Raw genomic sequence first — 14,604 nt, 5'->3', positions numbered from 1 at the left:
GGTAGCCTTGTGCATGAGTGTGTAAGTCAAAGTTTAATACTAATATGGAAGAAACTTACTAAGTGTAATACTAAGTATATTTCTTAATTTTGATAGCAAGTCACTACTGTGTTTACATGTATAATCATTTCACATATGCATTTTCATAGTTGTTGCCATAAGCCAAATAGATATGCGTTTTTATTGAGAAAACTTTGGAGCCTTTACTATAAATTAAAAATTATTTATTTTCAATGCTCAAAATATTTAAAATAAAATTGTATTTTTATTCAGTATTTCTTGTGTGTTTAGGAATATTTTAAGGCTTCAAAATTTCACATTGAATTGAAGTATCTATTTTTTGCTTTGGTAATCTGCTTCCTTTTTCTTATCTTGCCACTTTTTTTTTTTTAATTTCAGGCCCTCAGTATAGTTTATTTCAAAGGAACCGATATTTGTAAAATGAGTTGTGGAAGGGAGAGTTAGTTGCTGTGAATTAACTTTGATTAATAGAAATTTTTGATTGGTTTAAATGCTGGTCTCCATGGTATTGGATATCAAAAAAATTTAACATCTATAATGACTCTCTGTTTACACTCTTCTGTACATATGAACAAAAGTTACACCTCAGACCAAAGGTCAGCCAGCTTTATCCTCCGACAGTGGCATTAGTCATCATACATAGTAATTTTAGTCCACAATACACTATTGTTCCATAGCCTAGTGTGTTTACTGAGTCTGATAAGTGCAGAAGTAGTAAATGTATAGAATATGCTGCTCAAAGAGATATATTATTCCAATAAAAGCAAAAGGAGAGATTAAAAGAATTAAGTAGTGAGAAAATGCTGCCCATGGAAAAATTCCTTTAACAGTAGGAAAAAATCTGCAACTTGTGAAGTGTGCTATGCCTATGTAATAGATAGTCAGCAATAGATAAACAGAAACAAAGTAGAATATGATGTTTTTAGATGCAGCTTGGAAATCAACTTCTACAGCATAGACCTGGACTAATGTTAACTCAGGAAAAGCTAAAGAGTTTGACATTTCAAAAGCCAAGCTTGATGAAAGTGCTGCTGATGGAACTTCCTTTGGAAGAAAAGAATGGTTCTATAGGTGTCCAGGCCACTTGAATCTGCACCGTAGTGTGAGTGACCAGTGTGAGCAATGAATACAGGTAATGAGGCCTCTAAGAAATTTCCTAGCACCTTTTAGAGAGCGAAGAGGGAAACTTTTTTTTTCCCCAGAACATTGTCAGTGTAGATGAAATGTTATAGTTAGAAGGGATGCCCAAAACCGTGTGCGATATTTGCCAAATACAAAGCAATGTTTCTTTTTTTCCTCATAATATTTTTCAGAAAAGGAGTTTCCTTATAGTCAAGTCCTTGTAAAATCTTCCATATTATGAAACCCTCTTTGATTACCAAATTTTGAACTTCAAAGTTTTTGAGGAGAGTCGTTAACTGATCCAGTCAGCTCTGGCTTTGGTGCATAGAGAGGTTACCTTATAGAATCAGATAAAATGAGGCAAAATTTTAAAACATAGTCATTTTTTCCCTGGGGACATGTCTTCAAAATTATTACAAAACAAGCCATTTAGAGATTACTTTTAAAAAGCGGTACACAAAGATGAATAAATAGACAAACCAGCTGGCCGTAATGTTATAAAAATGAATACTTGTACGGTAAGTCTTTGAGTTATGAATGTCTGGCTTATGGACAACTCATACTTGCCCTTTAAGGTTGTATAAATTTGCCCTCACTTTGAAACAATTGAACCAACCCCTACTCCAACAAATTCGTCATTATAATCACCTTCACTTGCTGCACGTGCAGCTTTTAAATCATTGAAAAGGCTTTGAAGCCTTTTCTTGCACAAAAGTAGGCTAAATAAGAACCATATGTATCTGTTCTGAACTACCTACAAATTTGACTTAAAGACACACTTAGGAAGGGATCTCTTTTGTAACCTGGGGGCTGCCTGTAGTTTGGGAAAACAAGGCCAATGACAGTGTCTGATATGAGTTCAGAAACACCATATCTGATGGCTCAAAAGGTGACTCTGTGATGGTGAATATACTGATATCAAAGGTGCGTGTAAAGAATTTGGTGTAATTTTTTTTTAACTTATTTTGAAATAATTTCAGACATACAGGAAAATTTCAAGACTAGTACAAAGAACTACTATGTATTCTTCACCCAGATCCCTCACATGTTAATATTTTACTACTTTTGCTTTATCCTTTTCTATCTCTATATATGTATACGTATTTTTTTTAAATAATTTGAATGTGAGTTGTAAATATGATACCCCTTAACCCTTAAGTACTTAAGTGTGTGTGTTTTATAAAAAAAGAGAACATTCTATTACATAACAATGCTGTAGTTACCAAACTCATAAAATGAACATCGATATAACACTATTATCTAACCCGTAGACTTTACTCAGTTTTTGCCAATTGTCCCAGTAGCAAAAGAAAATCCTGGGTCAGACGTTGCACTGTTATTAGGCCATTTTATCTCTTAATCTAGAGCAAGCCCTCAGTCTTTTAAGACACTGACACTTTAAAAGAGTGCAAGTGTGTTATAGGATGTTTTTCAATTCTGATGTTTCCTCATGATTAGATTCAGGTTATGCATTTTCAGTAGGAAGACCATAGAAGTGATGTGTTTTTAGGGCATAATATCAGGAAGAGCTTGATAGTGATTATTTTTCGTCACTGTTGATCAGTTGGCTAAGGAGTATCCACCAGTTACTGCTTTTTCCTTTGTGATTAGCAAGTATCTTGTGGGGAGATACCTTAAAACTATAAATGTTCTGTTCTACATCATAATTTTGAACTCCAGATTTAGCATCCATTGCATAAAACAGTTATTACTATAATGGTTGCCAAATGGAAATTTTCTAACTCCATCATTCCTTCTACAATTATTAGTTGGGATAATATTGTATGACAGAGCTCTCCTTTCTTCTTGTTTGTTTATTAGTATGGACTCATGAATTCTTTTATCAGTTGTAGTCTGTTACTATCATTTGTTTGCTCAAATTGTCCCAGATTTGGCCAGTGGGAGCACCTACAATCTGAGAGCTATGTCCTTTTGATGTGTCTCTATCATTCTTTGAACATGTCCTTATGTTTTGGCAGAAGATGTTCTCATCCTCATCTCTAAAATCAACCATTTCTTCAAGCGGTCCAGGTTCTTTTTAGTGGAGAATTGAATGTAGAAACCAAGATTTGGGGGCTAGGAATGCTTATAGTTATTGGACGTTCTTGCTTCTTGACCCTTTCAGCTGACAGAGCTAGGAAATAGATGTGTATATATATACATGTGTATGTGTATATATATGCATGTGTATGTATATAAATTTAACTGTTCAATAAGAAGTGACAGTAGAAAAGAGCAATATGGCTAAATTAGCATATTAATCTATATTTTATGCAATTAAAATATATTTATAGTTAAACAACTAATTATTGCAAGTCACCATTTATATCTACATCTAAATATATTTATGGTGGCCAAAAAAACTTTTTCCATATTTTTTTATTTAGAAAATGAAATATTTCCTTGAATTTGGGGTTGCCATGTGTACTGACACCTGTACAATTTCACCAAAGAGGAGAATATGCCTGGGTTTAAAGCTTCAGAGGAAATTTATACTCTCGATTTAGTAGAAATGGAAATGCGTATAAAGTCTACACTCTTAAACTCTCTGTCCCCAGAACCACATAAGGTTTATGACTAAGTGGACTCATGAAGAACTTTGGAGAAACATATTCCTCAGTAGAAGGGCTTCTGTATGAAGAAATTATATGGGAATATTAGTATATTTTTCCATTGCCACTTAAAAGAAACTGAGACAGATTCCATTATAACATTGCTTGAAATAAAGATCATCCAATTATTGATCAAAATTTAGCTCTGTTTTCTCTTGGAAATGAAAGTGCAGTCACTCAGTCCTTTCTGGTTGCCTTACGAATATTTTCTACTTTGGTGTAACACCGACTAAGAAAATATTTCGGCTGATTTCTCATTAAATTCATGACTACGAATGAGCCTCCCCACGCTGCCTGCCAGCTTATTATGCTGCCCTAATAAGTTTGCTTTCCCACAGACAGTGTTTCTCAGTTTTGTGGACTTATGTACCCTTTTTAAAGAAAAAAATCTTATGGTTACCTGATGCTGATGGTGTTCATGCTCACATCATGAATATAGTGCAGATTTTTGGGACTCAGCATTCCTACACTATTTCTGTTCTTCCATCAACATTTTTCTTTTTGAACTGTTATGAAACCTATTGTACAGTGAGCTGAGCTATCATTTGGCCTTTATTTGACAATAATGGATCACTTCCTTGTATGTCCACTTCTGTTCTTTTCTTGTTAGTCCACAACTGCTTAATTCAAACTGCTTCTTGGATATAAGATAGTCACATGATGTAAAATATGCTAGTATTTGTGAAAATGTATTCAGAATGCTACAGAAATAACAGTTTTTATTTTAAATGTGTATATCTTAATAAATGAGGAAAGGCTGATACACAAATAATCGGAAGTAAGAAAAACATTATAGAAACTACAAGAAATAAAAAAAGAAGGCACAAATCCCACATTGCACAACCTAACACAGAATTTTGCAAGACCAACAACTTCATTGCAAATACCCTTTTTCACCAACATAAATGGCAACTATACATGTGGACCTTGCCAGATGGAATACACAGGAGTCAAATCAACTACATCTGTGGAGAGAGATGATGGAAAAGCTCAATATCATCAGTCAAAACAAGGCCAGGGGCCAACTGTGTAATGGACCGTAAATTGCTCATATTCAAGTTCAAGTTGAAAGTGAAGAAAATTAGACCAAGTCCACTAGAGCCAAAGTACAACCTCGAGTATATCGCACCTGAATTTAAGACCATCTCAGTAATAGATTTGACGAGTTGAACACTAATGACTGAAGACCAGACGAGTTGTGGAATAACATCAAGGATGTCATACATGAAAGCAGGAGGTCATTAAAAAGACAGGAAAGAAAGAAAAGACGAAAATGGATGTCAAAAGAGACTCTGCAACTTGCTCTTGAATGTCAGGCAGCTAAAGCAACAGGAAAAATGATGAAGTAAAAGAGCTGAACAGAAGATTTCAAAGAGTGGCTTGAGAAGACAAATATTATAATGACATATGCAAAGACCTGGAGATAGAAAAGCAAAAGGGAAGAACGTGCTCAGCATTTCTCAAGCTGAAAGAACTGAAGAAAAATTTCAAGTTTCGAGTTGCAATATTGAAGGGTTCAACGGGGAAAATATTAATGATGCAGGAAGCATCAGAATATGGAAGGAAAACACAGAGTTACTATACCAAGAAGAATAGGTCGAAGTTCAACCGTTTTAGGAGGTAGCATATAATTAGGAACTGATGGTAGTGAAGGAAGAATCCGAAGCTGCACTGAAGGCATTGGCAAAAAACAAGGCTCCAGGAATTGACAGAATTCCAATCGAAATGTTTTAACAAATAGATGTAGCACTGGAAGTGCTCTCTCGTGTATGCCAAGAAACTTGGAAGACAGCTACCTTGCCAACCGATTGGAAGAGATCCGTACTTATGCCTATTCCAAAGAAGGGTGATCCAACTGAATGCAGAAATTATTGAACAATATCATTAATATCACACTCAAGTAAAATTTTGCTGAAGATCATTCAAAAGGGTCTGCAGCAATATATCGACAGGGAACTGCCAGAAATTCAAGCTGGATTTGGAAGAGGATGTGGAATGAGGGATATCATTGCTGGTGTCAGATAGATCCTGCTGAAAGCAGAGGATACCAGAAAGATGTTTACCTGTGTTTTATTGACTATGCAAAGGCATTCAACTGTGCGGATCATAACAAATTATGGATAACATTGCAAAGAATGGGAATTCCAGAACACTTGTTTTCATGAGGATCCTGTACTTAGATCAAGAGACAATCATTCTAACAAAACAAGAAGATGCTGCATAATTTAAAGTTGGGAAGGGTGTGTGTCAGGGTTGTATCCTTTCACCATACCTATTTGATCTGTATGCTGAGCAAATAATCTGAGAAGCAGGACTATATAAAGAAGAAGAGGGCATCAGGATTGGAGGAAAACTCATTAGCAACCTGCAATATGCAGATGATACAACCTTGCTTGCTGAAAGTGAAGAGGACTTGAAGCACTTACTGATAAAGATCAAAGACCACAGCCTTCAGTATGGATTACACCTCAACTTAAAGAAAACAAAAATCCTCACTAGACCAACAAGCAACATTATAATAAATGGGGAAAAGATTGAAATTGTCAAGGATTTCATTTTACCTGGATCCACAATCAGCACCCATGGAAGCAGCAGTCAAGAAATCAAGAGACACGTTGCACTGGGCAAATCTGCTCCAAAAGACCTGTTTACAGTGTTGAAAAGCAAAGATTGAAGAATAAGGTGCACCTGACCAAAGCCATGGTGTTTTCAGTCACCTCATATGCATGCGAAAGCTGGACGATGAATGTGGATGACCGAAGAAGAATTGATGCCTTTGAATTGTGGTGTTAGTGAATTATATGGAATATACCATGGACTGCCAAAAGAACGAACAAATCTGTCTTGAAAGAAGTACAACCAGGATGCTCCTTAGAAGCAAGTATGGCGAGACTATGTCTCACATACTTTGGACATATCATCAGGAGGGATCCATCCCTGGAGAACGACATCATGCTTTGTAAAGTAGAGGGTCAGTGAAAAAGACCCTCAACAAGATGGATTGACACAATGAGTGTAACAATGGGCTCAAGCATAACAATGATTGTGAGGATGGTGCAGGACTGGGCAGTGCTTTGTTCTGTTGTACATAAGGTTACTATGAGTCAGAATCGATTTGATGGCACCTAACAACAACAAACACAGATACTGTTAGGGGTCTAGAATTTCTAGTCTTCTGTTTTTTTTTTTTCCTATGCATAAAGGTGACTGTGACCATAAATGTATACATTATTTCATACACCTACTTCTCTTTCCAGGCTACATATTGGGCAGCTGTCTCCATTTACCCTGTCTTAGGAGTAAATGAAAAAGCAACAGATATAAATTCAGTAAATCTGTATGATTAACCAGTTAACCAGTTGCTGTCAAGACAGTTCTGATTTATGGCAACCCCATGTGTGTCAGAGTAGAACTATACTCTGTAGGGTTCTCAGTGGTCAATTTTTTGGAAGTAGATCATCAGGCCTTTGTACTAAGTTGCCTCTGGGGGTACTCAAACTTGCAACCTTTCGGTTACCACCTGAGTATGTTAACCTTTTGCACCATCCAGGGACTCCTTGGTTTGATTAGAGTGCTATAAATCTTATAAATCACTTTGGTACATATTTGTTTAGGGAATCATAGTTTTATTATATCAATTTAAATTTCTGTAATAATCAAGAAATTTCATAAAAAGCGTCAGATTTATTTTAGAACCACTAAATTTTGTAAGATGTCTGCAATTATTTATTTATTTTTGTATTGATAATAAAGTACTACTGTCTATAAATACGGTTATCAATTGAATACCTCACATAATTTTGAAGTGTTCAGATTTTTATTGTCTATGTATTTATAGCGATAGAAGACTTCATTGAAGCAGGAAACTACCTGAAAGGATATGTTATCACTGGAGTTTATCCAGAAGAGGATGTTTTGATACTGTAAGTTTTTTGTTCTTCTAATTTTAATGAGGAAGAAGTTATGCAAGAAACATGTATGGTTTTTCTTTACACAATTGATGAAGGAATATAGGGCAGCAGCATAACATGATTTACTAAAATTTTTAATTTTCTTCTAGGAAGATCTGCAAAGTACAAAGCTGTTTAGATTCTTTCTGGATTCTGGATTCATACATCTGCATTCTTCCACAGAAATTTTCTTCTGTGGGATTTATTACCTGTATTTTTGGCTCTTTGGAGTAGTAGTCTTTTTTTTTTTTTTTTTTTTTGGAATTTTACTGCTTGAGAATAGGGTTTTCATTTGCCACTAATGTATATTAAAAAATCAGAGTTTTTCCATTCTTCCATATTTCTCCTGGAGTTTTAGGTGATGTTAACTATACTAAATACCTAATTTTAAGTTATGCAAATGTACAGTTAATACTTTTTTAGCCACCTGAGTTCCTTTATTTGTAAAAGATGGGGTTCCTGTGACCTATCAGGGTGATTTAGTTGTTGCAGAATGAAGGACTGAACTGCAGGTCACCTGCTGTCTTCTTTTACTTTGTTGTCATTGTGCATTTAACTGTAGTCGAAAGAACTGGACTAGTTTCTCAGTGTTTGTTTATAACTGACTAGTTAGCTAAGAGGGCCCTCCAGGTAATTTGAAGATTGTGCTGTCTGCTGGTGCTTATAATATTATAATGTCTGTACTTCGGCATGAATTAAGTTTTTACACATGATATGAATCTTTGATATTTTTATACAAAGCATCTTTCCTATTTAACTGAAAGACTTTTAGATTTAGTAAGCATTAGTGGGAGGATTTGGGTTCTTTGTTCAGTGGAGAGAGCAGTCTGTGTGTGCAGAATTTCTCAGTTTGAATTTTATCTCTGTGTTCCAGTTTTCATATCTGTAAAATGGAGGTGATAGTGCTGCTTCATAGGGCTGTTTTGAGGGTTAAATGAAAACTAAAGCATCTAGGATTGTGCCTGGAAAATAGTAGGCATTTAATACATGCCCATCTCCTTACTCTACAATGTGGTAAAAAAAAAACCCAGTGCGGTAAGCAGTCCAAAAAGGTTGAGAACCATTCAGTGTGTTCTAAACCCTGTTTAGACATTTCCTTGATGAGTAAGCTGTCTAGAAAAAAAATTCCGGCTAGATTATTATCTGTTGCATTCTTTTAACCTAGTTCGTCAAGACTCATGAACTTCCTTGAATAGCCTCATGTTGAAGATTAGTTTGTTTGGAATTGAGTTCATTTTTTCCTTAGCAGTAGGACTATGTGTTTGCTGCCTCAGACTATAATCTCTCTTGGTGTAATTTGTCATGTTTTTGATAACTTGCTATATTTTTGTTGTGAATTTTAATAACTACTTTTCTCCATAGGTCAAATAAATATGCTACAACTGTTCCAGCCGTACTGCTTGCCCGACACAAAGAAGGAAGAATAGAGAGCATTCCACTAGCTAGCACCCATGTGCAAGAGATAGTTCAAATAATAACAAATGCTCTACTGGAAACATTTGTGAGTATATTTTATAATGAGGATATTATTTTTGAAATAGAAAATCTAGCTCAGTTAAAGATAGTATATTTTAATACATGATCTTACAGCTTTTGATGGCCTAGGGCATGATGTTTTGTGAGCTGAAGACTCATTGGGTTGCTTTTTGTTATTGTTCACTTACTGTGTGTACAGATTCTCTAGCCCACTGTCAAAAGACCACATGTATTTGGATTATTTTTCTTGCTGAGACTAGTATGACTGATTGTCAGTTGAAGTTCTTGATCTAGGCTGAAGCTCGATATAAAGTACCTGGATTCCAGAGTCGTGCTGCCTGGCTTTAAATCTTTATTTGATTCCCTGCTGACTATGTGTTAAGTTCTCTGTGCCTCAGTTTCCACATGTATAAAATGTAAGTGATAATTTCACCTGCTGCAGAAGTTATTGTGAGAACTAAATGAGAATATTTCTTCTGTACAGTGTGTGGCCCATGGTAAACATTCAAAAAATTTTAGCTACTGTTCTCATTATTTATTCAGCTTTAGAACAAAATACTATCTTCTGAAAGGCCTTTTCTAATGCATTACTTTGTATAATAGTGGGTTCAAGGGTACAACACACATAACCTAGATTACTTGATTTCACTTGTTTTGCATTTTTGTTCAGCATGATTAGAATATTATAAATTTATACTTCTCTACATTTCTTAAGTGACACAATGAGCACTGTCATAAGCTATAGATGCTGAATGAATATTCTCCTGTTAATGTTTTTTGCCATGAAGATCTAAATGACAATACGTTTCAGGCTTCAATAAATGACTTTAGTCTTCATTAAGTCTGTGACCTTGGTTTACAGATTATGAATCATTAGGTTAGTATTTTCAGGATACAGTTTTCTAAATTACTTATTAAAGTAACATTTTTATCTTTAATGACATATTATAAAATATTTTCTTAATGTGTATATAAATAATGTAGTATTGGAATTATAATAAGCCTTTAACTTTTTTTCAGATTAAAAAAAACCTATAAAGAAGAAAGTCAGAATCAGCAATACTCTCTCTAATTGAGTTTAAATTTGGGAATATATTTCCCTAAACTTTAAAATATTATGTGTGTATGTATGCATCTGTTTTTCTTTGTTGAGGAACATTTCCATCAGGAAATGGAGATATGCATATTGATTTTTAAGCTGTGTAATATTCTGTTACACTTTTCTGTTGAGGAATATTTAACTTGTCTTAATTTGTTTTTTGTTTTTAACGCAGGGAACATCCTTGTAGATAATCTTTAGGTGTATCCATAACTGCATACTTATGGTGGCGCCCTGGTGGCACAGTGGGTAAGCGTTTAGCTGCTAACCAAAAGGTCAGCAGTTCAAATCCACCAGCCACTCCTTGAAACCCTATGGGGCAGTTATACTCTGTCCTATAGTGTTGCTTTGAGTTGGAATTGACTTGATGGCAACGGGATTTTTTTTTTTTTTTTTTAATATTCATATGGCAAATCCTTAGAATTTGAATTACTAGTCCAAAGAATAGGCACATTTTTAAGGCTTCTGATAAATACTTCTGTGTTGCCCTGCAGAAGATTTGTATCATTTTAACTTTATCTTTGCTTATCTGATAGATTAAAACTGATATATATATATATTTTACTTTAAGATTATATCTTCAAGGGTGAGAAACTTTGGGCAAACTTAACAACTATCAAAATCTATTTACAGTTAAGACAAATGTGATGAGCATTTTGGCGGTGTTTCAGTTTAATATGTTTTGGGTTGCTGTGTTCAACTAAATACTGAACAGCTATAATAAAAATTAAATTTTTTTATTGTAGTTTAGATTAAGGTTTACAGAGCAAACTACTTTCTCATTAAACAATTAATACACATATTATTTCCTGACATTGGTTGCCAACCCCACAACATGTCAACACTCTCCCCTTCTCAACCTTGGGTTCCCCATTATCAGCTTTCCCATCCCCTCCTGCATTTGTGTCCTTGCCCCTAGTCTAGTGTACCCATTTGGTCTCATTTTGTTTTTATGGGAAAAATTAAATATTTTGCTTTTAGTTCATGACCTTTCCACAAATTTTAAAATCCTTCAGTGGTAATTAAAATTCTTCATGTTGCCATGTATTAGAGGTTTAAGTCCAGAGCATGAAGTGACTCCATGTATAGCCAGATAGCAGCAAGCTCATTTTCTGGCCTGCAGTTAGGCATGAACAATACCTTAGGTTAATCCCTCATTTGGGTGGGAAAAGGGAGCAAATGACTAGATGGTAAATTCACTCAGATGGTGTGATGGTTAAGGTTGTGCATCAGCTTGCCTGGGCCATGATCTTCAGTGATTTGATAGTCATATGATGATGTAATCACTTCTATGATGAGATTTGATATGCGATCACCGCCATAATGGAATATGCTGCCAGTTGGTTGAAAGGGAGTTTCCTTGGGGGTGTGGCCTACATGGAATATATAAGTGGACTTTCTTTCAAGATTCATTGGCTTTTGCTGGCTCTGGATCCTGCAGCTGAGTCCTGTTTATCTGATCTCCAGTTATTGGGATTTGAGCTAGCAGCTTACCTATGGTCTTGCCTGCTGATCTTTGAGATTCATTGATCTTCACAGCCTGTGAACAATACCCCTGCCCTCCAATCTGCTGATCTTGGGTTCACCAGCCCCTTTGGTTACATGCATCAGGAGAAGCCTGACTCATGGACTTGGCATGTTCCAGCCTCTACAACTGTGTGAGCCATTTCCTTGATACAAATCTCTTTCTGTGTATGTATTTATACACTTTACTGGTTTTGCTTCTCTAAAGAACCCAGCCTATGACATTTGGTACTGAGATGGTTCTAGGGAAACAAAATTATAAGGATGAGTTTCCTAAATTGGTTCTGAAGTGTAGTCTTAAAGGTGTTGATGACTGCTTCAGCAGTAAAGATGGCACTGCTAATCCATGGCATGAGGTGGCAATTAAAATATGCAAAATATCACTGCTAATAGATCAGGTATTGGTGAAAGGCGAGGCCCTGGGTGATTGCATGTGTGATACCTTTCTATAATTTTGTAGAATGAGAAGTAAAAGGAAGCTGGTTGGTTGATCCTACTTTCTCTAGTCAAACTGGTAAAAGAAAAAGGTACACTCAGGGCTTCAGAGTCAAGCTTAAGTGCCGCATAAACGACCTCAAAGTTTCCACTTGTGCTTTGAAAGAAAGCCTCATTTCTTGTAGTAACAGAGCTGATATTGTTGAAAACCAAACCCCGAGTCTTATTGTAAGAGTGGCTGAATTACAATGCCAGTTGAACTGCCAACATTGAGAGGTGTCTGAAGTTAAAGTGAGGTCATTGATTGGGAAGAAGTAGGATCCTAAAACTTGGGATGGGGACATATGGGCAGATAATCAGGAAGCTGGAGACATTGAGTCCCTAAATTCATTGAATCAATCCCACCAACAGAACCAACCCTGTCACTTCCATCTGAAGAGATTATTCCATATTTGTCTGCTAAACCACTCTGCCCAGTAGAATCATTAGCCCCTCCACTCCCATCTAATGAAATTAGCCCAGCTGCCTCTAAAGAGCCCTTGTCCGAGTCATTGCCTGCGGCATCATCTAAGGCAGATGCTTTACAAAACGATTCTGAATGTTCTCAAAACTCTTCCCCCACTACCAGTTTTGGCTTCTAGACCTATAACTAGACTTCAGTCCCAGTGAGCCCCAGAAGGTAAAGTACAAAGTGTGACCCAGGAGGAGGTATGCTATACTCCAGTAGAACTGCTTGACTTTTCTAATACATACAAACAGAAAACCTGGGGAATATGTTTGGGAATGGCTACTAAGGGTGTGGGATAATGGTGAAAGGATCGTAAAGATGGATCAGTCTGAGTTTATTGATACAGGTCCGCTAAGCACAGATTCTTCATTCAGTGTTTCACCTCAAGTTAGGAAACGATCTAATAGTTTATTTGGCTAGAGTGGATTTATTGGGTTAAACCCACAGGCCCAACCATGGAGTGCCCAGAGGACATACCGTTTACCACAACTGTGAGGAACAAATTTGTGAAGGGAGCCCCAGCATCCTTGAAGACTTCTGTGATTGCTATTTTATGTAAATCAGATTTGACAGTGGGAACTGCCCTAACTGAATTAAGACACCTAACTACAGTGGGGCTGATTGGACCCTGTGGTAGTAGGGGCCAAGTGGCTCTACTCAGTCAACAAAGACAAGGTGGGCGTGGTTACGTTAATGGACAGCAGAGTCAAAGCAGTAATCAGAATAATCTGACTTGTATGGATTTATGCCGTTGGCTATTTAATCATGGTGTCCCTAGGAGTGAAATAGATAGGAAATCTACTAAATATTTGCATGATCCATACAAACAGATGAATTCTAGATTAGGTGAACAGCAGTCTAACTTGAATCGCCAGAACAGAGAGTCATGGTCCTTCAATCAATTTCTAGACTTGAGTGAGTTTAAATACCACAGCCCCTTGAATGAAGGGGAGTCCAGGTCCCCTTGAGGAAGGACTCCAGTACACGACCAAAAACTTATACTGTTAATCTTTCTCCTAGCCTTACCCAGAGGGATCTAAGGCCATTTATAAGAGTGACTGTTCATTGGGGAAAAGGAAATAATCAGACTTTTCGAGGATTACTGGATACTGGCTCTGAACTGACATAGTCCAAGAGACCAAAAAATCCCTGTGGCCCACCAGTCAAAGTGGGGGCATAGGGAGGTCAGGTTATTAATGGAATCTTAGCTCATGTCCATTGCACAGTAGGTCCAGTGGGTCCCAGAACCCATCCTGTAGTGATTTCCCCAGTTCCAGAATGTATAATTGGAATAGATATACTCAGCAATTGGCAGAACCCCCACACTGGATCTCTGACAAATGGAGTAAGGGCTATTATGGTAGGAAAAGCCAAGAGGAAGCCATTAGAATTGCCGCTACCTAGGAAAAGAGTAAACCAAAAGCAATACCACATTTCTGGAGGGATTGCAGAGATTACTGCCACCATCAAGGACTTGAAGGATGCGGGGGTGGTGTTTTCCACCACATCCACATTCAACTCACCTATTTGGTCTGTGCAACAGATGGAGAATGAGAGTAGATTATTGAAAACTTAACCAGGTGGTGACTCCAATTGCAGCTGCTGTTCCAGATGTAGTTTCATTGCTTGAGCAAAGTAATATATCTCCTGGTACCTGATGTGTAGCTATTGATCTGGCTAATGCCTTTTTCTCCGTACCTGTTTCTAAGGACCGTCAGAAGCGGTTTGCTTTCAGTTGGCATGGCCAACAATACACCTTTACTTGCCTACATCAGGGCTATATCAACTCTCCAGCCCTATGTCATAATTTAGTCTGCAGGACCTTGATTGCCTTTCCCTTCCACAAGGCATCACACT

At 36.7% G+C, this 14,604-nt stretch overlaps 1 protein-coding gene across 3 annotated transcripts in view; it reads left to right on the top strand.

The window, feature by feature from the left end:
* TXNDC16 (thioredoxin domain containing 16) overlaps window positions 1–14,604 on the top strand; it is a 130,828-nt gene that overhangs the window by 103,756 nt on the left and 12,468 nt on the right. For all 3 annotated transcript variants that reach the window (XM_049897806.1, XM_049897804.1, XM_049897805.1), the window contains 2 exons: window positions 7,594–7,678; window positions 9,068–9,206. In XM_049897806.1, coding sequence (XP_049753763.1) covers window positions 7,594–7,678; window positions 9,068–9,206 — 224 coding nt within the window. The remainder of the gene's footprint in view (window positions 1–7,593; window positions 7,679–9,067; window positions 9,207–14,604) is intronic.

Source organism: Elephas maximus, chromosome 10 (genome assembly GCF_024166365.1).
Source record: "Elephas maximus indicus isolate mEleMax1 chromosome 10, mEleMax1 primary haplotype, whole genome shotgun sequence".
Lineage (NCBI taxonomy): Eukaryota > Metazoa > Chordata > Mammalia > Proboscidea > Elephantidae > Elephas > Elephas maximus.
The sequence above is the reverse complement of the archived record's forward strand: the minus strand, read 5'-3'. Positions and strand labels throughout refer to the sequence as shown.